The following is a 25,536-nucleotide window of genomic DNA, read 5'->3' as shown; positions in this document are numbered from 1 at the left end:
GGCGCGGCGGCCGCGGCCCCGCCGCTTGTGAGAGCCGCTCGGCGCCGGCTGCCCGCGGTTACCGGGACCTGGTGTGCCCTGCCTGGCGCCTGCGGGCCGGTGCACCGGCTGTCGGCTCGGCGTCGGTTGCTGGTCGGGTCCGGAGAGGAGGAAATACGGGATCGTGCTGCTGTGTTACCTGTCTGCTCGGCTGGGCCGCGTCTGCCGGAACGTTGTGTCTGTGTGTCAGCTTTGCATGACGTGCACCAACGTCTGTTTTCTCAAAATGAGTGACTTACACGGCGACTAAGCATCTCTGGTCTACATCTGCTTTTAAGCAAGCCCTGATTTCAGCTGGGACAGGGTTAACTTTCTTCCTAGTAGCTGCCACAGCGCTGTGTTTGGGATTTAGTGTGAGAATGCTGTGATAACACACTGATGCGTTACTTGTTGCTGAGTGGTGCTTACCCCAAGTCGAGGTCTTTTCAGTCCTCGCTCTGCCGGTGAGCAGGTGCACGAGAAGCCAAGAGGCAGCATGGCCAGGACAGGTGACCCAAACTGGCCGAAGGGATATTCCATGCCACAGAATAGCACAGTCACTATATAAACTGGGGGGCATTGGCCATGAGGGACCAACTGCTGCCCAGGGACAGGCTACTTATCTTCTTTGATTTAAATATTAGAGTCATTAAGAGAGAAGTTATTATCTCAACCCATGTTTTTTACCTTTGTTTTATTCCAGCCCTTCTCCCCATTCCCCCTGGGGTGAGATGGGGGGTTTTGTAGGTCTTATGTGACCAAATATCTGCCTGGTACTTGCTTGCTGGGGTCAAACCATGATAACTCGGATAATTCCAAGTGATACTCTCCTTGCTCTGACAGATTCCTACCTATACAGAAATAAACAGAATATTTTTTTTTGTCCCAAATAGTATGTTAAATCAAACAGGAGCACACATGTATCTCCTTTCTAGTATTTCACTTGAGACCTAAACAACTATGCAATAAAAAGTTCAGCAGTTAGTTGTAAACTAAAGGCTGACATAGTTATGTTGTCAGTTGTCATTTCAGAGGATGAGACTATCGGTCCAGTCACTGCAGTCCGGTAAGGGTCTTTCTCACAAAGATTTTTACAACTTTGTTTTCTGCTGCATCTTTTTTTCAAAGCTGATGCTGCCGGGTCTCAGAGGTTCTTTCAGATGGATTTAACAGTGGCTTGGACAAATTTTCACCCGTGTTATTGCAGTTTTCCTGGTAAAGGCATCTGTCAGATTTCTTCTATACAGCATTTTTGAGTTCCTCATCAAGTCTGCTATGCTGTTTTGTAATCCCTCAGGTGTGATACCAAATTAGTGATATTTTATATGCTTAATGCATCATCTGAACTTAATTTAACTTTTTTTTCCATAATTACATTCAGCAGAATCCAACACTGAACATATTCCAAAAGCTGGATGCTATAGTAGTCTACCATACTGCAAACATCCCTTAAAACAGCTTTGTTGCACATGACAGTAGCATTGTTATTCTACAGTAGCAAATGCTTCTGGCACCCTTTATTAAGCTGCTAACAGCAGTTCTGCAAGTCACTGTCGACTCCAAGGGTATTTTCAGCTAATTCTTACAACACTTGTGAGAAATATCGATAGGCAGCCTCAGAATACAGCTACAGACAAGATAGCTAAAATTGAAGAGAAAACACTTTGGGATTATTGAAAGTTTTATTAGGCAAATATTTCTGTTGGTTAGTTTGTGATTTCTGTGTGTATTTTTTACCTTATGCTTTTGGAGGGTTTCTTTCTTTGCTTAGGATTGCTTGTTCAAAAGCAAGTATTAAGGGAAGTAAGTTGGACATACAGCCTTATTTTCACTTAGAGGAAAAGAACAGTCACAGTTTTTCTTCCCTGTCCTACATTTTTTAAAGAAAATGTTGGCAGCATGTTATATGACGGAAGTGAGAGCTGTGATAGATTTAGGGCTGCTTTGTAAACCTTTAAATATATTCTCTGTGCTTGATCCCTATGAAAGATGTGTACTGTGTTAGTATATAATTTCAGTGTAATGGCAGATTTAAATAAACACATAAAAGGAGGAAATGTGCCTTATCTAATATTTCTGAGCTTTTCAAAAAGGACATTAAGTCTAGATGAAGCTTACTCTGAGAGTTGAGTCCAAACATATCAGCTGAGACAACAAGGAGCATCTATGGATTATCCTTAAATATGGCTAAAGCTAGGAGTGTGAGTGAAAGGGAAGGAAACTCAAAGCATGCCTGTCTCTCTGATAGAAGGCAGGGGCCCTGAGAACAAAGGCACTTACTAGATCAGTGGTTCTACTAGGGCAGGATAAAGCTAATTCTGAATTCGATTTGCTTATATTCTGCTTTCCTCCCATCATCATTGAACAATATTTAAAGAAAGTTATTTGGAGATGCCAAAACAATGTTTACAGCTGGTAAGAATTCCTGTAGTTGTGCCCAGTTCAAGCTCTTGAACCAGTACAGTCACTGTGCCCAGGTACTGCAGGGAGGATGTAACAGCAGAAGGCCAGGCCCTGAGTGCACACATAAGCCTTGCCCTTGGCTGGAGCTCCCATCTGGGCTGGGGCACCCTGCTCTTGGCCTGAGCTGTGTTGTAGAGGGCCTGTGCTCAGCCGTGTTGCCCAAATTTGATGGCTGGCTTGACTTGGGGTTTGACTTGTCACTTTGCTTGGTGGCAAAACCATTTCTGTCCCCAGTCCTGCTCTGCTTGCTTTTCTTGGACACTGTGGGATGGTGTCCTGCTGTGTCATCTGGAAGGTGTCATCTGGAAAGCTCACTTTCCTTCACGAAGGGATCCCAGTTCTGCTGCTCCCTAATGGGGAAAGTCGCTGATGTGACTGGGTCCTTCTCACCTCATCTTTGAGTGCAGAGCTGGGAAAACATGGATGTGGAGTTCAAAATAATGTAAACTTCTGAAATGGTAATACAAAAGGAAGGTGCACACCAAACTGGCTTGAGCTGATAGGAAAAGAAATGAGATGAAGGAGAGTGATTAAGTTAAAAAACAGAATGGAGTCAGGGAGAGGAGTGTGTGTAGGTGTAAAAGCCAATTAGTGTAGGGTTTGGGACATAACTGCGGAAATGTACAGCAGGAACATTTCACAAGGAATTTTCTGCTTGTGGTATGCAGAAGCAGATGGGAGCAGACAGTGATGAGCAATTTTTCAAATTCTTTCTAAATTCAAAGAATTTTTAAAAAATCCAATGGGCTTATGAGGTGGGAGGGAAGGGATGAAACAGAAATAGTAGCTTGGAGGGGTTTATATATAAATGTATGTAAGTACAGCTAGAGGATTGGGATGTGGGTGAGTGTGCAGCAAAGGAGAGAGAGCCGATGTGCTTACAGTTAGTGGGATCTTCGTGTCAGAACAATCATATGATGGCCCACTCTGGCTGCTGGCATTCCTGTGCCTCTTGCCTAAGAGGACCATCCATGCAGCAGCTCCCTGAAGAGTTCTAGGGAGATGGCTCTACATGTGGAAGATAAAGGTGCCTGCAATTGACAGTGGGCATCCAGGCATCAAGGTGCTCATACTGGTTTGGACAAATGAGGGGGAGTAGGATACAAGTATCCTGAGTATCAGAGCAAATGGAGAGGTTCCACATGAATGATGATGGCCAGAAAACAAACTTTTTAAAATTTCTGCTTGTATTTTATTCTAGTAAAGAATGGCTATGTTGCTTTTAGTTTCATCTCAATGGATGTGCTCCTAATAGTTTTTAAAAATGGACTTATGGCCTGGGATTGTAGAACAGAAAGAATTTGGGGCTCTTACATTTGTTTACTGCGTAAATGGGTGCATCCTGCCACTATTGATGCATGTTAGTTTCCCAGGGCCTTTTGAGGCAACTTAGCTTGTCTTAGAGCTCCTGGAAGCCTGCCAAGCCAAATGCTGTTTCCTTCACACATGCCTGGTATCCACCCAAGACACCCCAGATATTGCTAAGGAAGGCCCACTCTTGTTTTAATTCTCTGAATACTCTTGTCAAGAACATGGCAAATAGGTATACTCAGTCAGAAAGTGACTGGGCAAGACTGCAAACTCCTAAGAGAGAAATGCAGGCTCACTCTTGGTGCTCTGTGACAAGCCTAGGTCTAATTCAAGCTGCTCCTGGTAAGCAGCATCAGTTTGTATGTAAATGGTTTCTCTTGTGTTTCTGGTCTCCCAAGGGGGTAAGTATCCCTGGAATGCTTTTAAACATGGGCCAGCTATTTTCTTGCCAACAACCTCTCTATGTGAGAGCAATGCAGTTTGCTTGCATCTGACAACAGAAAATGTCTTTTCCATTTAAAATAAATAAGTAGTTCTGTGCTGTACTTTTACAATATCTGTCTGTTCTCTGTACTTGCTGCCCATTGGGAATTCCTCTAACTCCATGGCTTCTTTCCTTCTCTCTCAGCCCACTGGGTGTAATAGGGAGACCTTTTATATTCTGGGACAGGCTGGGAGCCTCACATGGACTGCAGTTGCCAGATCATGCTTAGGAGAAGCTAGATGGAGAATACAGAATGAAGCAGTGGATCTGTCTCCAGGATTAAAAGAATCAGATGGGAAGTCTATGAATGGGATCCGGTATATGCATTGAACAACTATCAGATTTGCCCTGGACTGACTGCAAAGTAGAGAAGCAGATTCCCACCTTCACCTCATTTTCTTCACCTGAACCAGCAATGATTGGATGAAATACATGTGTTGTGTGGAGCTGGAACAGGTTCAACACTCCCAGCCAAGATGGGCTCTCTGACAGAAGATGTAATCTGTGTAATCTCCCATGGTGGTATTTTAGGCTGTGTCCTTGTTTTTTAAAAGCAGTTCTGATACAATATAATGCTGGAAATGATATCTGCTGGATGACACCTTATTTTCCCCAATGTTTATACAATATACTATTGATAGGGCCTACCTGTCCATAGTTACATATCATGTTTCAAAAGCCAAGAACTGAAAACCCTGCCGTCTGGTACCACACCTGTGCCAGTGTGCCTGGTTAAGAAAGGAAGCGCAGAAAACTATTCCCAGGTGTGTGAAGCCCATTTACAGGGACCAGAAGGCAGCACAAATGCAGAAGTCACAGCACTGACAGTGGGTTCCCCCAAATAGCAAAGATGGTATATGCTTTCCCTTTAAACAATAGAAACGTATATAAGTAACAGGTGGCAAATGAATATTGGTGGTGAAATTGATCATAAAGGAGTTTCAGAGCAGGCAGGAATACTACATTACTGTAGGAAGTAAATTCTCTGGTTTTCCTCATTATGTTATGGGATGTGGGAGGATCTGAAAGTGCTACTTTCCCCTTAAGATTGCTGCTTCATCGTGGGCCTATGCTGGGACAGAATAAAGTCCCATCAGCATTTACTAAATTCTGAGCTACTGACCTGGACATCCTTTTAAAAGGAATTTTAATTTCCAACTTTGTCCTCTGTCGTCGGCATTGCACCGGTAGATGCTCCTGTGGAATATCGGTACTTTGGCAGCGTTTAGCCAATATATGGCTAAGCCAACTCTCCATAACCTTCCACCTCGCTCCAATTTTCTCAGTGTTTCCCAGGTGCCGGGCCGCACCTGCCTTCCCCCGCCGCCACCGTCGCCTGCCCGGGACACACACGGCACGCGCAGCTCCCACGCCCCCTGACCAATGGCAGCCTCCAACACGTAGGCCTGGCCCGTGCGGGCTGGCCGCGGCCAATAGGCGCGCCCCATGCAAAACACCGCGCCGGGGGACGCCGCTAATTGGCTCCGTCGCAAGGGCGGCGGGTCGCGCGCTGGGCCGGGAGCTGGCGCCGCCGCCGCCGCCACCACGGGGCCGTGATGGGGCTCGCCAGCCCCGACACCGCCTTCTCCGGTACCAGGCGTGTACCGACTTGTGTCACGGCAGCGCCCAAGGCCGGGCCAGGGGGGAAAGTGTGTGCTCTCCGAGTGCCGTTTCGCTATCTCATTCATTAACAGAGCTCCTAAATTCATAAACCCGCGCCTCCCGCTCCGCCGCTGTTTCTGGGGCGAGGGCAGGACCGGAGTCTCGCCGCTAGCGCGGGATCCAGGGCCCCGGCAGCCAAACGCGCGGGTCGGGAGCAGCCGCTGAGCATCCCCGCCCCGGCGCGCGAGGATCTCCCCACGCGCGCCCCTGGGCTCGGTGGGCGCGCATGCGCGGGGGGGCACAGCGCGGGCCGGCGGAGCGGCGGCGGCGGCCGGGGCATGTCGGGCGCGCGGGGCGGTGGGCGCGTGGCCCCTCCCCTCGGCGAGCGCGCGGCAGCCGCAGCGGCGGCGGCCGCGGGAGGAGGTGGCGAGGAGGCGGCGCCTGTATCGGCGCTGGAGGTTGTGTCCTTCCTGGGGAAGCTGCTGTGCGCAGTCGCGGCGCTGAAGGCGGCTCTGTACCTGCTCCGCAGAGTGTGCCTAGCGATGGCCTGGAAGTCGGGCGGCGCCAGCCACTCCGAGCTCATCCACAACCTCCGCAGTGAGTCCCGGGGCGGGGCGCCTGGGCTGTGGGGCGGCCGTTACCGGCCGCCCGGTGACCGTTAGCGATCGCGCGCTCCCGCGGCGCCCGCCCGACTCGCCGCCAACTGTCACAGGGAGCGGCGCCGGCGCCCGGCCGCGTGTGTCCGTGTTGTCCGTCTGTCCGTCCTTGTATGTGCGTGTCTCTGTGTCCGGCTGGGGGTGTGTCCGTGCGTGCCCGGGCGGGGGGTGTGTGCCCGGGCGGGGGGTGTGTGTCCGGGCGGCGGCCGGTGTCGCAGGGCGGGCCGGGCTGTTGTTGCGGGAGGCAATGCGGCGGGCAGGGCGGCACCGATGGCGGTCCCGGAGGGGAAGCGCCGTGCGGCGGCCGTGGCTGTTCCCTGCTCGCCGCGTCCCCCCCTCCCCGGCCCCGTTCCCGGCGCCTCGTCCCTGTGTGCCTTGTGCGAGTTGAGGCGGGGCCGCGGCGGCAGTGCCGGAGGGCCCGTGATCCACCGCACGCACCGGGATCGGCGTCCGTCTGGCTTCTCTCCGGCCGGCGGGCGGCGGGAGCGGTGGTGTCGGCGGGCGCCCTCCGCTCTTTCAGGCCTGGGCTGAACAACGCAGCGGGAGCCGCCCGTGTTTGGGAAACGCGCCGAAGAGGCCGCGGCTGTTTGTGTTGGGTGAAAGGGGCGTGTGGCAGCAGTCCCTCCTCCGCCCTCCCCGGCGGGGTTCGGAGTGGCTCCGCTCGGAGGGGTGGGCTGGGACCGCGAGGAGAGGAGACGAGCTGTCGGGGTTGCGGACTCGTGCTGTGACAGCCGAGCTTTGCGGTGGCTGCCCGGCACCGGGCGCTCCTTGCGCTCACCGAGGGTTTGTGCTGTCCCCGTGCTGAATGTGGAAGGTGTCGGGCGGGCCCTTCCTCGCCGGTGTACTTCAGTACATCCTGAAGTCTGCGGGTCCTCAGAGGACGGAGCGACAACACCTTCTGTACTCAGAGCTTCCATTTTTCATATTAGCGTAGAATTAACCGGTCTTAAATATACTTACAGTGTCTCTCTTCTCTGCTCCTCGCCTTTTCTCTTTTTCTCAAGTCCGTGTCCTAGACGTAAAAGGACGTAGATTTAGAGCTTGTGTTATGGCAGTTGTCTCCTATTTTAGTGATACTACAAGACCACAGACAAGTTCAGCTATGTGGCCTCCTCGTTATTCTGGAGTCATAGGAGAATCACCCTTGTTTTCTTCTTTCTCCTTTTCTCTGCTTATGTTAGATCATCTGATCCTGTGGTCTTTCCCAGTATTTTCTTTTGAGAACTATCACATCCAGCAGAATAATACATGCTGAAGTGACTTTCAGTTTCCTTGTAAAAACTACTAATTATTATAGAATTTAATTGTAAAAATGTGTTTAATAAATAGATAACAACTTCTCTAGTTACAAGAGTTGCAATGCATTTTTTTGTTTTGTTTTGTTCTGAAACTGAAAGGGCTATAAATACTGTTTTAGTGAAATACTGTTCTCTTACACAGCAGGGAAAAACTTTCTGATGTAAAAATCAATGTTAAGCTCCAAAATATATCCAAAAAGCAATTATTGCCAGAATAGTCTGTGGCGCTCAGAACCTGAAGGCAAAACCAGTTTCTTTGTTGCAGAAGACAATGACAGTTTTTCAACACATGGAAGCTGTTTAGGGTGTTGCAAATAATAACAATTACAAAGCTAAAAACCATTGTGGTTAGTACACAGCAATAGTAGTATAGGAAGAGGAAAGTAAAATAGAAGTGCTTAATATTGTAATCTCAAAGTATGCAGTGATGGTAATTTTCTGGAAAATTACAGTCTGTATTTTCCCCCTCTGTGTTTTGCATATGCATGCCAAAATGTTTTGAGTGGTGTTAAACAGGGAGATAGTGGATTGGCAATAAAATATTGTGGAAGCACAGAGGCTTTTGATCTTGCAGCAAGATTGTGTTGTCAACTTTGGTGGGACTCTGGTTATGGTGTAGGGCTTTATCAGTGCTAAGCAACTGCTGAGTTACGACCATAACTTTCAAGTTAGAGTTCCTCAGGTAAGATGATACCTTGTTGCTAAAGTTTGAAACAGATTTAGAAGAAAGTACTGTTTAATATGATACAATTCTCCCAGATATATTTTAACAAACTTAAAAATTATTGGTTACAGAAAGACTAAAATGTTCCAGAGAATTCTTTTGAAGTAGTAGACTCTCTCAATGTATTTTCCCTTCTCTAATAACAGCTACATAGCATTTACAGCATTTTATGCTAAAAGTAAGAATGCAAACTGGATGAGGTTAATTTGATGTTGTCTGGTGTTTGTCTTGTGTATAACTTAGTAAATGAGTGTGTAATGTAGTGTATGTTTTGCATAACTTAAAGAAAATAATGCAGGTTTTAGTGACACAGTATGTGTCTACTGCAGCAAATCCTGGTTGAGAGGTTCTTGCTCCTGCCTTTGTGCCACAATTCTTCTCTTGACCATTCTTGTAGAATTGCTTGTGAGGGAGGCAGTGCTGTAAGACTGGGTCACTTTCTCATGATTCGTGAAACATCAAGATTTAAACTCCTCAGTGTCTGTAAGCTGTTGAACTATTATGGTTGGAGAAGCAGTGAACTTTGTTGTGGGTAAATGGGGACTGAGGAGAATGGGAATTTATTAATCTGGTTTTGCTTCCAAATAAAAACATCACTGGAAGATTCCTGTAGGCTACATGTTCTTTTCCTTTAAAACAGCTATAAAGATTATTTTTCATTATAAGTTGTTGTTGACAGTTACTAGTGCTTCTGTTTTGTGGCAATAAAGTTCTCCATTTCATGACATTTGCTTTAGTGCTGACTTCACTGTTGCCTTAACTATAGAATTAACTTTTCTGTAGTGGTAACAATCATTGTGTTAGGGCAGTGACAAGTAATTTTGGGTATTTGCAATGCAGATTTAGGCAGTTATTCTTTATAAGCCTTATCTTTGCTGTCCTCTCTTAAAAGGGGCAAACTATTAAAGAGGGCCCTGGAATTTTGTTTAGTACATGCTTAGGGACAAGTGACTAAATAATATTGCAGTACATTGTTTTGGTTTCTTATTTTTAACTTTGTAAACAGTTTTTGCACTGTTAATTTGAGGCATCTGTTAATAGATGCACAATTTGACATACACAAAATAAACTTGTTTAAAACACACTCTTCACAACAAAAACGCTGTCCTTGAATGTGCTGTTGCTACGAGGTGTTCAGCTGCTTTGTTTCAGTGATTCTTGAAAGTACTTCTAAGTTTTAAAAAATCCCTTTTTTTAATCCGAATAATTTTTTCTGCATTAAAGCTACTTAAAACACATATTTTTCACCTTTACAGAGTAATTATTTAAATCTTTGCTTCCTAATTGAAAATAGTTGAATATATGCCTTCAAATTCGGGTAAGCTTTGCCCCTAAAATATATTTAAAGTAAGGCCTTTTAGCAGACAGCATTTCTAGGAAGCTATCTAAATGCAGGTTACTGTAGGGTTAGAAATCATGCTAAACACAGAAATAATTGCCTGTGTTTAAATAAGTAACTCTGACAGGAGTTTCTTTTTATTGTGAATCTTCCACATAGAGGTGCTGAGGAAGGAGTAAAATAATACTGTTATCTTGCTTGGTTGAAAGTATTTTGATTTTAAATCTGTAACTTTTTTCCCCCCTCTCTCTGTATCTTCAGCTATCTGCTGATAGGTCATTGTTAGATCATTTTGATTTCCTTCTGTCTTTCATACTTGGGCTTTTGCCAGGTCCTGTTACTTTACATGCCAACATCTTAGAAATCAGCTTTTCTTTCCCACCTGAAGGACTGAAAAATTGGTTTCCTGTCCAATCAGGACAATCCACAAACAATCAAAGTTCATTAAGTTTCCTTATTGTGCCTTTCTCCTCCAGTCAGTATGTCATGCTGCCATATGACAAGCTTGCTTTGCTTATTTCTCTGATCATGTTGTGCCAGTGGTGTTTTCATCACCTATACCTGCTCTTGAATCCACATTTCTCAGTGAAAGTGAAGGTGAGTTAGCTTGGCTGTGGCTAACCATCAGATGTTGTTAACCATCTGTGGATTTGTTTCTTGCTACATTCTTTTACCTTCCTCACCTAATAAACTTGTATCACAAAAGGTATTAATTCTAATTTATAAGATGCCACAAATTCCATAGAATTTTGCACCTCGCATAAGACTAGAATCCTAATTTTTCAGTGTGAATGATGCTTCAAATCAGTATATACTCAGATATTATCAGGGTTTGAGAATTCTATTTTTAAAAACGTTAAAGATATTTCTCCAAGTGTTTTAATTATTTAGATGTTAAATAATTAAAAATGACATCTTGGCATGCTTTGTCATGATGAAGGCTTATCTACAATGAATCTGCACCTTTGGTGCTGGTTTCTGGTTGCTGAGGACAAATCTCTTTGGGAACTGCCATGAATGGGAAAGCATCAGATGTAGTAAGCCTAAGCTAGGTTCAGCAAGAAGTAAACATTGGTTTTGTTTTATTTTCCCCGTCATGTTTTTTCCCTTGGTTTATCTAAATCTCTTTTACATCTATCTAATTTTGCATAAGGAAGAGTAATGTAACTTGGATGAACATGAAGAAGGGAAATAATAATGGAAAATTAGACCAAATTTAATGACTCCCCTGTACAAGCACTTATGCTGCCTGTTGGATGCATTCAGTGACTACCATTTCCTTCATCATGTAAGAAATGAGACAACTCTTAGTTGAAAATTAAGATAATTTATTAAAAACAGAAAAATGGAAAAATTGCAAAAATTAGCAAAATATAAAAATTTTGGATCCTATGGCTCGGTAGATGGTATGCCCCAGGAGTGCAGGGAGTTTTGATCTTCTGTTTGAAACAGCACTGGACCTCAGGTAGAGAAAAAGGGCTTGCAGTGCTAGGCTGGCTTTTGGCTGGTCCAAAAGCCAAAAAAAATTACTAAAAGTTCCTTGATAGGAGTACGCCTTCCCAGCACCGAACTCCACCTCAAGGCTGGAGAGAAGGGGCGTGCCTTTATCGTACTCCTTGTTTTATAGTGCCTTTGCTCCGCCCACAGCCTGCCCACAGGGTTTAAAGTGATTGGTGTTTTCCCTTTGACAGATTATCTCTGTCCACCAATGGCTCATCCTTGTCAGAGGGGTGGTACTAGTTGAGATAAGGGTCATTAAAATTCAGGTTGCCATGGAGCTTACAGGGTAATGGCTATGGGGCTGGGCTGTTTGTTGGAACTGGGGTTTTGAGATCTGCATTGGAACCAAAGTACAAGTAAAAACACCTAAAAAAGGTACTAAAATACATCCAACATCTTAAAACACTTGTAAAAGTATACAGTAAACACAGGAAAGATAACTCTTATGGTGTACAAGTGATTAATGGAACTTAATTTTTGGTACCTGGGCTGATGGGTTAATTTTAACATTCAATTTAAAAATATTTAACTCAAAATTAATTAATTAGAGCACTTAATATGCAAAGACCAAGCACAAATAGGGATTTCATGTATGACAATCATAACTGTATTGAGGCTTCAGTGACTAAGCATTGTAACTTATGACCAGGTAGTGAAATGGTTGGAAATTGAACTATTTTTTAAATTAAAAAATAACACATCCACTGATATGTTAATTTAAAAATATCTAAAATTTCTTAAATTTGGTTCATGTCTCAGGTGGCAGACTTGAAATCTGTGATGCTATTTTTTGGAGCATTGAGATTTTAAAAAAAATTTGTTAGCAAGTAATTTGAATCATTGCCCAAAGGAGTTGCTGTAAAACTTTTTTATTTTTAAGATTTAAGTGTTTGTGAAATGTTTTGAAGGAATTTCTATACCCTTGATCTTTTAAGAGGCAGGCCTTCGGGTAAATCAAGACAATGAAATATCCCAGATAGTAGGAAATGATAACAGAAAGAAAAAAACCCAACCCAAATTTAAGAACATTGATTACATTTTATTGGTGTGTAAATTAAGATTGTGTTCTTAACTGGTTCTTTTGTTGTTGGCATGGGTTTTTTTCCCTTAATGTTAGACAGGGTGTCAGTGTAATGTTAAAAACATACCCATACTTTCCCAGAAACTCCCAAAATCCAGTGCATCAAAGTCCAAGTCCTCAGTCATTCAAAGAAAAAAGAGGGCATTTTTTGGCTGATTGTTTACATCAAAATCTTTATAACACCTAATAAATAATTTTAATTAAAAAATGTTTAGTTCTTTTGCTTGATTGAAGATATATTTTTATTTTTGTATGTGGATATAATGGCATGGTATGATTTTTTCCTGGTGGTCTGCAGCTGCCTAGTAATCCATAGCAAAATGGAAATGATACTGCAAATCTGTCCAAAACAGGTTATTACTGTTGCATGTAGGCATTTTAAAAAGAGGGAATCTCCTATGGTTTACCTTCAATATAATTCCAAGCTTTTCTTTTAATACTACTGTTTCTTTAATCCTGATGTGGTATCAAGAGATCACTAAGAGTACTGGAAAGCCTAGAAAGAAATGCATAATATTCATGTTCTTTAGAATTATTGTTTATGTGAATGTTATCCTTCAAAGTCATGTTCTTTAGTGCTACATAACACTTTAAATAATTTTATTAAATTTTTTATTAGGTTAATTTTAATAATGTTTTAAATTTTAATTTAAATTACCAACATTTGACAAAAACAAAGTGAACTCTTTCAAAGCTTGAGATCAGTAAACTGGACTTCTCCTGGACTGGCTGACTTGTGAGTTATGTTTTAAGACTTCAGAACCTGAATACTTCAGTAGTGGACTTGAGCACAAAATAGTTTTAAATGCTTGCACTGTTGAAATATAGCTTCAGAAATTCTTCCTAATTTCTGCTAGTTGGACAGCTCTTTGTTGGACAGTCGTTTTGTTCCAAGAGTCAGGGTTATGTTTTGCTGATTTTCTGATCCTCAGTTTTCGTGTAGTACTAGTGCTTGTCTTAATGAAACCACCTTCATAATAACAAACTGTGCATGTGGTCTAGCTGCTGGTCTTAACAGCATTGGCTTTTCTGAAAACAGATCTGCAGAGTGGTTGCATGGAATCTGCTCAGTAAGGTGTGAGATGTGCACCATCTGCCTTTCTTTACAGATCTACTAAAGCTGTAAGTAGTTGTGCCTCAAGCTTTACTGTGAAGAGAGTTCCTTGTCTATCTGTCTGATCCAGCTAAGTTTATCTTAACCTCTGCAACATTTTTTAGTTACTACTGATGGTCGTTGCCAGTTTGTATTGAGCTCTTCAGTTTTGACTTTCCATGTGATGTGTAGGTGAAGTTCAGTCCTCCCAAATGTTGAGGGATTGAGGAGTGCTTGGAGGTTGTCTCCTTCATCTGCACACCGGTGTTAAAGTTCATTGGAAGGTGTGGTTTTATGGTTTTGCATGCTGATATCAACCTTAAAGTTACTTTCTTCTTTCATGTACTCCCCAAAGTTTCTTCATTCAGCTGCTGATACAGATTTAGACAAAATCAACATAACCATTAAGGTAAATGTGAGTGCATTACAGAGAACTTCTGTATAAATCTGTGTGCTGGAAGGCTGTGTTAGCAGGCTTTTCTCCTCCCCCAGAGAAGAAAATGGTTAATACCAACTTTGCAACACTGGCCTACAGCAGGAGGGGGCAAAACGGCTGTGGTTAAAATGTCTAAATTAGTTACCCGCAGACTTTCAGATCCATGAAAATAAATAGAAAACTCTTACCTGTTATACCAGAATGGATGGGTTGTTTTTGAAGGTGATTCTTATTAAATAGGGAAGTAAATACCTTGAAGTAAAAGTGAAATGTTGACAGGTAAGTTTGTATTTAACTGAAGCTTACTAGTATACTAGTTGGTTGTGTTGAGCCTAGCTTATGATTCCCATGTTGTTTTACCTCTGCAGGTTTTGAGTAGCATTTAAATGAATAATTGAATATTTATCATCATCATCATCATTATTATTATTATTATTACTACTACTACTACTATTGCTATTATTACTATTACTATTATTATTCCCATTATTTTTATTTTCTATCACTTTGGGGTTTTCATGGGATTTGACATTTGTGTTTAACTTCTGGACTGTAAGATTAGCTCTGATGCACCTTTGCTTTCCCCAGTCTTTCTGTTGTTTCGTCTCTGAACGATAGACTCTTAACTGATTCCTTCCAGTGAGTTGTATGCATCATCCTGTTTGGATAATGTATTATTTTGAATCCAAATCACAGTGACATTAGATAGGCAGCTGAATGTTTGAGACAAATAGCTCTTAAATTATCAGCAAAGTACAAGAAGTTTGCATGTATGAGTGGTATAAGAAACACTTGTTTACAAACACCTACTTTCGATTTCTTAAGCACAAAGAGCTTTGTATGTTTTAGGGTCAGTGTCCGTTACTGGATTTTATGGTGCTGATGCGTCACTTCTTGCTCAAAGTGCTTTCTTTGTGTTCATGCTTTACAGTGAAGTCTTGCTATGCTCGTTACTTAAATAAAAATCTATTAACTGAATCACGTTCTTTCCCAACTTTTCTTCCTCTGCCCAAACAAAAAGACCTTGACTTTAAAAATGTTGGTTGATCAGGTGCTTAAAACCAGTGAACTTCACATTGCTTGCGAATCAGGATGTGGTTCTGTTCCAGCCCACTTTCCTCTTGAAAGTTGCTAGCTGATTTGCATGGGTCAGATGGAGACTGTCATTTGACGCGGTCCTGCACTATATCTATGTCTCTAAAAGTGGGAGGCATGGATTAGACAGATGGACCATTAGATGGATAAGACTGGGTGGTAGCACTCAAAAGAGTTGTCAAAAGCTCAGCATCCGAGTGTAGACCATGACGAGTAGTGTTCCTCAGGGGTCAGCACTTGGACTGGTGTTGTTTAACTTTGTCAGTGACATTGACAGTGGAATTGAGTGCACCCTCTGCAAGTTTGTTGAGAGCGACCTGTCCTGGGCTGCATCCAAAGCAGCATGGCCAGCAGGTCAAGGGAGGCAATTCTGCCCCTCTACTTTACTGTGGTGAGACCCCACCTGGAGTGCTGCATCCAGCTCCGGGACCCCCAACATAGGAAGGACAGGGGTCTGTTGGAGTGAGTCCAGAGGATGGCCATGAAGATGATAAGAAGGCTGGAGCACCTCTCCTGTGAAGGCCGTCTGAGAGAGGTGGGATTGTTTAGCGTGGAGAAGCAAAGGCTCCGGGAGATCTTACAGCAGCCTTCCAGTACCTGAAGAGGGCCTACAACAGCGTTGGAGAGGGACTTGTATTCACGAGGGCGTGTAGTGATAGGGCAGTGTGGGGAAATGGCTTTAAACTGAAGGAGAGTAGGTGATTAGATATCAGGAAGAAGTCCTTTACAGTGAGGGTGGTGAGGCACTGGAACTGGGTGTCCAGAGTAGTTGTGAGTGTCCTCTCCCTGGAAGTGTTCAAGGCCAGGCTGGATGGGGCTCTGAACAACCTGGTTTAGTGGAAGGTGTCACTGACCATGGCAAGGGATTTGGAGCTAGTTAATCTTTAAAGTCTCTTCTAACCTAAGCTGTTCTATGATTTGTCACATCAGTAATTTTAATCTACATGAATTAATCTTTTCTAAGATAAATCTATATGTACTTTGTGTTACGTCTTAAGGACCTCTGTATGATTTAAAAACATCAGTGTTTTTCTGAAAATTGATCTTTATGAGTGAAGTATTCTGCAGTGGTTATGGAGAAAGTAATCTGAAAAGAAGCTGAACTATGTAGATGCTGAAGTAGTTGCACAGTAAATGGTTTTGGGATCTGCAAGAGCATTTTTTTAATATGTAAAGTCAGCCACAGGAGGTATTTGAGTAGGTGTTATAGTTTGTATAGTAAGCATGTGTGCTGGATCATGTGGCAATGACACATCCTCTTTTCTGATCTGGAAGCCAGTATTGGTGTAAATGTTGACTGCCAGTATTTTATGGTTTGGTTAGAAATGTGTTTGATCAACAGTGAGGATACCATCAGTGATGTAGGCAATTCTTTGAAACATAAGCACTTCAGTAATGCATTTGTTGCTAAATAAAAGATAAAATAAAAAGATAGCTTGTTTACTTGTGTCAAGTCCATGGTGCATTTTCAGACTCTACTTGCTCTCTGACAGCCAACTGCCCAGTTTCCCAGGTTACACTCAACAGTGATGAATTCCCACCTTCAGGTCCAAGGACTGCTCTGAGCTCTTTTCCTGTTTTCATAGCATTATTTGTGGAAAAGAGGCAGACCAGAGAGAGTTTTCAAAACATGCTCCAATTATGTCAAGTTGTCATTGCCACAGCCTCTTCTGAGAGTAACTCTTGAACTTGGCATGCAGTGCTCCACTTTTAAGTACTTACTTTTCGGCTTCAGCCCTTTGAAGCTTGGAGTTGCACTGACATAACTCTGTTTTATTTGAGTTTACTTTTTATTTCAAGCTGTCAGTGTGTTTGTGTATTATCCTTTGCTGGTAAACACTTTAATATCTGATTTGTTTGCAGTACTGATTATTAGTCTTGAAACCCAACAGTATCCTCAAGGAGAGTTTTCTGTACACATTATAATTGGAAAGGATATTCTACCTATATGCATTTAATTGTGAATCATTTTCTTGCAATATAGAGCTTCGTTTTAAGAGTTAGAAAATGTTTTTAATTAGCATTTTATTAATAGTTAATTTCTTTTTGATTGTTTTGGTTTTTTGGTAGTTAAGAGATGGCATTAAATTAGAATGTCTTCTTTGCAATATAAGCTTCTATTATTGGCTTCTTTAGGGGATATACTTGTTTTCTGGACTTAATTGAGAATTTGATAGAGACACGTTCCAGACAGAATTAAGATCCTGGCAGCTGCTCATCTTGTGACTGACTGTTGCAGGAAAGAAAGGACTTTTTGGGGTTCGGTACCTTGCACTTGCTGTGTTTCTCTACATTCAGCAGTGAGACTAAGAAAAAAATCGTATTGTTATCAACACAATAAAACTTACAACTAAGTCAATATTGACTTTACTGTTTAGAGCTTGATTGCTTTTCTTAATTCCCACCTAAAATTTGGTGTTTTTTCCAATGTATAATAAGCAAATTTAAAAGCAGACTTAATCTATGGGGGAATAGCTGAGAGGATGTTGGTTTTTTTATGAGAATGGAACGTTATTCAATAATTGAAATCAATGGTTGACAACAGATTCAGCTTCTCCCACAGGTTCTTCTGGGGACTGAGTATGGGTAACTTTCTTCAGTTCTTATTTACTGATGAAAAAGATGACAATAATCAAAGACAGTACAACAGCCAGCAAATCTCATGAGTGTTTGCTGAATGAGAGCATCCTGATTGCTCAAATAGAGCATTATGTAGATAATAATGTAGAATATTAGTATTTTCTGGTTTTAGGGATATTTTGTAATTTGCTTGTCAGTGTAAGCATCTTATTTGGTAGTTGTATGTACTTTGGCTGGAACTAAATTTTGTGAAATTAGAGAAGGTTCTTGGCCTTACCATAGGGCCCTGCAGTTGCACTTCCAAGCTGGAACCTTGTTCTGTGTGTTCTCTGCATATTTATTCCACAAAGGAAAGGCACAAAAGGAAAGGCACAAAAGGAAAGAGCAGGTGGCTACCTGTAGTTCTAGAATATGTGCATCTATCTGCATGTCAAGAAATAAATTACTATTTTAGACCTTTTGCAAGTGCTTCTCAGCGACTGCTTTTTGACATCCCTTCAGCCCCCTAGAGCCTTTATCTCCTCACTTTTGTTATAATCACCTGGATTATTCTCCTTTTTTTAAAGTACATTTGATTTGGAGATACTAATTCTTAGTGATTCCTAATGAAACTCTAAGAGTAAAATTTTGATTTTTTTTGTTTCTATGCTTTGTTCACAGAACTACTGTACAACTAATTCAACTAATTTCAAGTGGTCAGGGAAAACTTCTTTTTCTCCTTACTGTCGTATGTTGTTAGTGCCAATGTGTTAATGGATTGGTTTGTTTTCTTTTGGGTACAATTTTGCTCAGACTTATGAACTGCTGCAAATGTCTACTGGCTCAGATTTAAAACTTTGCATTGAAATGAGTTTCCTCTAACTGAATACTGCTGTACTATTCAGTTCAAAAATGAAGTCAAAGAACAGGATATATGTAATGTGTGGGGACAGTGAGGGGAGTGTATGCTTTTACTGGAACTTACCAGATACAGAAATATTTCTAAAAAATAATATTTTTAGAAAAGGAATGGTTTTGCTTTACAGTTTCCTCAGTGATAGTATATTCATTTTGCAGTTCTATGTGATACTTTGTTTTCAGACCAAAAACGAATCCTGTCTGGGGAGTTATTTTGCTCTCTGAATTCAAGCCTATTTTATTTAGGATAGTTAATTCTGGACACAGATAGTAGATAAGAAAAAAAGACAGGAAAATCCCATGATTAATAGGTGTAGTTGGGAGCACCCAGTAAACAGTCAGGGAAGTCTCTGCAGAAGTTAGCCCAGTCCTGAGCACAGGTGTGTTTTGTTGGTGGTACTTCAAAAAAACCCACTGGTGCAACTTGCGGACAATCTTACAAAAGTTCCATAATCTAATTTCCATGTTTTGGGTTAGATTTTAATGGTGCTCAAGTGATCTTATTTTTTTCTTTTAAATTTTGCAAATAAATCCGTATTTAAAGAAAGTAGTAAATGCAGAAATCCATCTTTGAAATGTTAGTTATTTGGAGTTTATATTATGTCTTTAGTGCAAGTAATTAGTTAATTCCTTTCATTTGTTTTCCAGAGTTTTCTGTTATTCATAAATGGCTCTTCAGAACTTAAAAAAAATAGAATTATCAATGTTAAAAAACCCCTCAGTAAAATTGCAAGGAAAAATGGCTGCTTGTGACATTTTACATGCATGTGCATTTATATTTTATTTTGAAAAGTGAACAAAGATTCAGAGTGTTTCCATATAAAAACTTTTTGGCTTCAATCTGCCCCAGCATAAGAATTCTGATTCTGTAGGAGTTTCTTTACAAAAGGATTTTTTTCTTTCCTAACACAAGACAAACAGATCTGGAAACCAAAATACTGAGCGACAATGCTTCAACTTCACATTTCTAACTTGGCTTGTGTATACTTTTCAATAATTACTTGCATAGCTTCTAAGAAATATGAAGTGTATCTTGTTTGGTGTGTATAGTAATACAAATTTCTTACTGACTATATTTTCAGGAATATCAAAAGTGTGCATGAAGTTGAGTTTTCCTAGGGGGTAGATCTTTGCAAATGGTTTCAGAAAAGCACCTGTAACTGCTGGGGAAGTCCTGTTCAAAATTCACTGGCTTAAGCATCGCTTGATCTCTGGATCCCAGATTTGATTTTAGTATCACAGAAGGGTTTGGGCTGGAAGGGGCCTTTAAAAATGATGTAGTCCAACCCCTGCCATGGGCAGTATGATGAGGGGAAGAGTGTTAGAGATCTCTGTAAGGCACTTGATTTCTCACAAAGCTATGAATATGTTAGCACATTTCACAGACTCCTGCACTGCAGAAGAGAAACAATGCCTTCAATTTTATATATATTTGTTTGTTTATAGAAAATGGAATAATCAAAACAGACAAGGTATTTGAAGTAATGCTGGCTACAGACCGTTGCCACTATGCAAAATACAACCCTTACATGGACTCTCCACAGTCTATAGGTAAGAGCATCTTGCAAAAGTGATTGAGATTGTTTTCATTTGTGTAATTGTGATTGCTTTTGTCATTTATGTGTTATGAATGTGAGAATAATTTTTTTAATTTGGAAGATTGTTTAGTTCTTCATCAGTTTATTGGATACCTTTTAACTAAGTTTTAATTTCTTGTGGATTGCAGTTGGCATATTTGGATATACCAGGTAGAGAGGTGTTTTTCAGCCAATATTAGTATGTGTTTATTTTTGAAACCACAGTAATTTGTGATGGTGCAGCTAACGTAAATACTTAAAAACAATTTGCTTCCAGTTTATGATAGAAACAGTCTCTATCTTAACAGAAATTATTCAGTTGGGACCAATGCAAAGTTTCTTAAACCATTATGTAAAATCTTTAAAAATAGGCTTTGTATAGGAAGGTGTACTGATAGGACAGTTGTTTCCCATCCAGGTCCCAGTTTGTCTTTCTAAGACAAGGGAATGAACTATGTAAATGTACTAATTTATTTTTTCTTGATCTTCTCCCTGTCTTTAACAGTATGTGGTAAGTGAATTTTATTAGGGTTTTGTTAGTTATACAGGAAAATAAAAAAATATTTTAAGATACATGCCCAAAGGCTTATGTATCTTTGCAAAAATAAATATAAGTGAGCATTGCTCCCGTTCTTATAGGTGTTTGTTCTCATTTGCTGTTTGCAAAATGCACAAGGTTGTTCTCCAAATGTTTATGGTCTCCATCACATGAAACTCAAACCAACAAATTCAAGTCTCTACATAGGGGCTAAGTGAAAAAGGAATTACATTATTCTGGGAGACATTACTCCTCTGAATTAAACATACTTGATCAATATGTGATATTAATTCGATGTGTAGTGGAAAAATGGAGATTGTAATTGTGGTCAAGGATAAAACCTTTTTTTTTTCCCTGTCCAGAGTTAACATAGCATAGCTTTGAGCTGATGTACCATAACTCACTTGTGATGTAGAGTACCTTTGTAACTGCTGGGGTGTGGATGTTGTACCCTGAATGAGGGTGACAATGAAGGTGTTGCATTTTACAGTCAAGGTAATAAAGATTGTAAGGTTGCTGTCTGAACAACAACGAACATCTTCCATTCTCTTGTTTTACAGGTTTCCAAGCAACAATCAGTGCTCCACATATGGTAAGCTTTAAAGCTAGGTGATTAGTATAGGTTTTATTTTATAATTTTTAAATAAAAAATTATAAGCATTTTTATAAACATCCAGATGCTTTTGATATAAAATATTTACCCTAGTAAATTTAATGAGCAGTTGATTGCAGTGACACTGTTGTGAACTGCCTAAAGGGAGTGAGTAGAAAAGACTGATCAAAATTTTTCTTGCAGATGTACAGTAATAGGATGAGGGGTAGTGGGCCAAAAAATGCAACATAGGAATCTAATTAGTTTCTAGAATAAAAAAAAACTTTGAGGGTAGTTAAGTACTGAAACAAGCTTTGCAGCTTGTGGAAATTCTGTTCTTTGATATACAAAGAAGCTGAATGAACAGGGCTCTAAGCAGCCTTATTTAAAATGCCCATGTATTGCAAGAGGACTGGACCAGAAGATTTCCAGAGATCTTTCCAATGTAAATTACTCTGTAATTTATATAAGAATTTAGGAGTGGATGACAGTGATTCCTGTAGTATGGTATTGCTGTAATGCCTTTAAATCTTTGGACCAGAAAAAAGATACATTGTACTGAGTTGCAGGGTTTTTTGCCAAGTGGTTTGAGATCAGGGTAAGTGTTCCAGTTGGGATTCCAGTGCATGCATCTAACGAAGATATAATTTTTCTGTGTTTCTTTACTTGAGATAAAAAGTGAATAGGTGCATGTATTTTGTCTTTTCATTATTTGGAAAGTGTCAAAACATAGTAAAAGTCTGCTTCTCTTGACTAAAAACTGTGTAGTTGGCTTAGAATTTACTTAGTTATCAATATAAAAAATCAGGAATTTTGTATAGAAATATGAACAATATTATTCAAGAAAAGACAGAAAAAAGTACTGTTTCTAGGGGGAAAAATAAATATTAATTATGCTTTAAAATTTTAAGTCCCTCCAGTCATTATTTTTCCAATGCTTAGCACTAAATAGTATATGAAGTGTCAGAGCAAAAAGGCAATATATCCTCTAAGCAAATATTAACAAGGAATGTTCTAACAGGGAATGTTCTAATTATTTCTGTTTTCTGGGTAGGATGGATTAAGCTGAAAGAGTGTGGTAGTGGCTATCTCTGAAACATTAAAGAACAAATTGGCTTTTTACTGTGCAGCCAAAGCTTCGTTTGTGTACTGGTCCACCACATAGAAAAGCAAAAGTCATCAAGTGTATCTATAGACTACTGCATTCCATATGTGAGCCTGGCTATCTGCCTTTGGAAAAGACAACTTCTTTTTCCTATTCTTTGATACAGCAAGTGTGCAGGTAATACAGGAGGTAGTTTCAATAGCCATTATCCTTGATGCTCTGGAGCTACCTTCTTCCTAGCTAGCTTTCGTCCCAGCTTATTCCAGTGCATATAGCATAATGATAAGCTAAATTCTTTATTGGCCATATACTGCCAGAATAGTAAGAGTCACCAGACTTGAGGAGAAATAAACTGATTTATCGTGTCTTTCCCAATATATAAATAGAGTCTGTGCTAGAAGCTTGAATGGTCAGATGAGGCTTTGTATATGGATGCTAAGAAAAAAAAATACACTCATGAAATTTGTTGAAGACAATGAAGTAACAATGATTATATCATGTAGTTAACTCCTTCCCCCCCATTCTTTGTAATAGAAATTACTCTGAAATTTCTTATACAAATGCTCTGGGCATTTCCCAAAATCTCTGAAGAAATGAACATGTATTGAGTAAAACAGACTTTTAAAATGATTTGAAATTTTCTCTCTCTGTCTTCTCTTAGCATGCGTATGCACTTGAACTTCTGTCTGATCAGTTACATGAAGGAGCCAAAGCACTTGATGTAGGATCAGGAAGTGGGATTCTTACAGCATGCTTTTCACGAATGGTGAGTTATTTAATTTAACCACTTGATCATCAGAACTGCTTGAACTCAAGTGTAACTGAATTGCAGAGCAAAAAAAAGCATCCTTCATAGTGGATTGAAATATATAGAAAGTAATTTACTCTCCTGGGTGTGATTGGTACCCATTTCATGTGGTAGCTGATAGTAGATGTTCAAGTTAAATGGTTCAATAAATTGTGTAATGGTGAAGAAACCGCCTAGTGAGGAAGTTTGGGGTTTTTGGATTGTTCTGAGTTTTTTAATGATTGCATTTTAGTTGTTGCTTTATATCTTGAAGGAAAAAGATGTTTGTCTTGAACAATTCAGTTTTTGTTATCTTGTGTGACTATGGATGTTCTCATTGTGATAAATTGTCACGGATTCCTGATGTAATGAGAGCTTTATGACTTTTGAGTCTTAAAAGAATCCTATTTCCACAAGAAAATATCTTGTATATATAAATTTTCTTTGAATTTAATTGCTTTCTTTTCTTGTTATATTGCACAAGCATTACTATAAGTGTCCATTTAACCTTTTATAAGCTAGATATTAATCTGTATTTTACATCTTTGCCAAGTAACTTAATCTCAGTTGTGTTATTCAACCTGTACCTAAGGAATTTTCTGTGTTCTTTCCTATCTTACATCGAGAAAAAAAGATTTAAAAATTTGGGTTTTAGTGGCTGTAGCTATAGTATTGTTAGACTGATTCATGAAGGGAAATATAATCAGTTCTTCCTTCTCTGTTCCAGGGCTTTATAATTGCTTTATGGTTAGTAGAGACCTTCATTAACCTGCCGACTAGATCTTTTGTTTTGTCTTTCTGCAAAGTTAATTTGAAATGTGTTGATACATATGATAATTTCTCATTTAAGTTTCTTTGCTACTTAGTTTTCTGTTTTCAAGCACCAATCTGAGGCTACAATCACTTTGTTTCCCGCTGTTAAGAATTAGCTAAGAATGTTTAGGACTGGTCAATGCACTTGCAAAAAGTATTTAGGTTTCTAAGTGTTAGCTTCAAAATTACAAAAAACAAAAAACAAAAAAGTAGTTAACCAAACTGCAGTTTAGAGGAAGTCTTAAATGGCACTTAACTTTCTGCCTATTATTTTTGGTCTGACCGTGTAGTCAGTAATCAAGTGCTAGCATGGGAACGCCAATCCTTCAAGCATTAAAACTTTTGTCCAGGCTATATGTATTTCTCACTGAAGTTATGAATGCATAAAGGAAAAGCCATTTTCAGTAGGACATGCTAAATTGTGGTTGTGCACTTTTCTCTACTAAAACAGCTGTGGAGAAGTCAGAACCAGCACAGAAAGGAAATCTCTTTCCAATTTTGGTGAAGTTAATCCCTTTATCTTTTTATTGCCATATGAATGTCATGTGCCTCTTATGAATCCTCCATGGTAGTTTGCAGTGGAGTGCCTTACAGACGTGTGTTGGAAAAATTGAGTAAATGCTTTCGTTCTGCTTGACAGCATTGCTAACAGTTACAAAACTTGAAAGAAGTATATTATGGAAATTAATGGTAGAGTGTTTTGCCACCAAAATTTAGTTGGGGATGTGCTTTTTGTGACTATGCTGATGTTGCTTCTCAGTCTACTTGAGATCTAGAATTAGCTCACATTTGTGGCACAAGTGCCTCAGTGCCCGTAGATGACAACTGTACTCTTATGATGATATCTCATTTGTGGTACCTCTGGGAAAGCTTTATGTTTACTTAGACTAGTAAAGCATCTTTAAGACTGTTGTTTGGATTTTCATGGTGAACTTCTGTGATAGACTTATCTACATAGCTTGGAAAATTAAGTTTATTTACTTTTGAAGGTTGCTGGCAAATCAAATTAATTACAGTTTTCATCCTGTCAGTACTGGATTTATGAAAAGAGTGGGGTATGTTTTTATTCCTAACGTGGAGATCCCAAAAATTGTGCCATCTTTCTGTTGTCTCAATTGGATGCATTTCACAGTTCCAGGGTGATACACAGAGGTGACTGATGAGGACTCAGCAAAATGGACTGTCACATGCAGCAGGAGGTTCTCTTACTTTATCAAGCTATTTCATGCTCTGACCATTTTGCTAAATTTTTATTTCTGTGACATTACTGTTTGGAGTACACTGGATCTTTTGACAGCTTATAGTACAACTGACTGCCAGGCATTCCTCCAAACAGCAACCCATGGCTGTCATAGTGAAACTTGCTCTGTGTCTTGCTCTGTTGCAAAGGGTGGTGGTCTTCCACTCAGACAAGAAAAGCTACCACTGTTCTTTTAATGTTTTTAACATAGGACTTGTTCATAATAAAACAAAAAAAACCTCCCCAGGATAACCAGTTATTAATTTTCCATGTCTTAACAACATTAAAATGTAAGATACAGAAACAT

The 25,536-nt window shown here is 40.3% G+C and overlaps 1 protein-coding gene across 2 annotated transcripts in view; it reads left to right on the top strand.

Moving 5' to 3' along the window:
- The first annotated feature begins 6,216 nt into the window (after positions 1–6,216).
- The window catches only part of PCMT1 (protein-L-isoaspartate (D-aspartate) O-methyltransferase), a 36,921-nt gene continuing 17,601 nt past the window's right edge, over positions 6,217–25,536 (top strand). For both annotated transcript variants that reach the window (XM_069010677.1, XM_069010679.1), the window contains exons 1-4: positions 6,217–6,475; positions 20,024–20,128; positions 21,253–21,284; positions 23,051–23,155. In XM_069010677.1, the coding sequence (XP_068866778.1) occupies positions 6,217–6,475; positions 20,024–20,128; positions 21,253–21,284; positions 23,051–23,155 (501 nt within the window). The remainder of the gene's footprint in view (positions 6,476–20,023; positions 20,129–21,252; positions 21,285–23,050; positions 23,156–25,536) is intronic.

Source organism: Aphelocoma coerulescens, chromosome 3 (assembly GCF_041296385.1).
Source record: "Aphelocoma coerulescens isolate FSJ_1873_10779 chromosome 3, UR_Acoe_1.0, whole genome shotgun sequence".
NCBI lineage: Eukaryota > Metazoa > Chordata > Aves > Passeriformes > Corvidae > Aphelocoma > Aphelocoma coerulescens.
The sequence above is the reverse complement of the archived record's forward strand: the minus strand, read 5'-3'. Positions and strand labels throughout refer to the sequence as shown.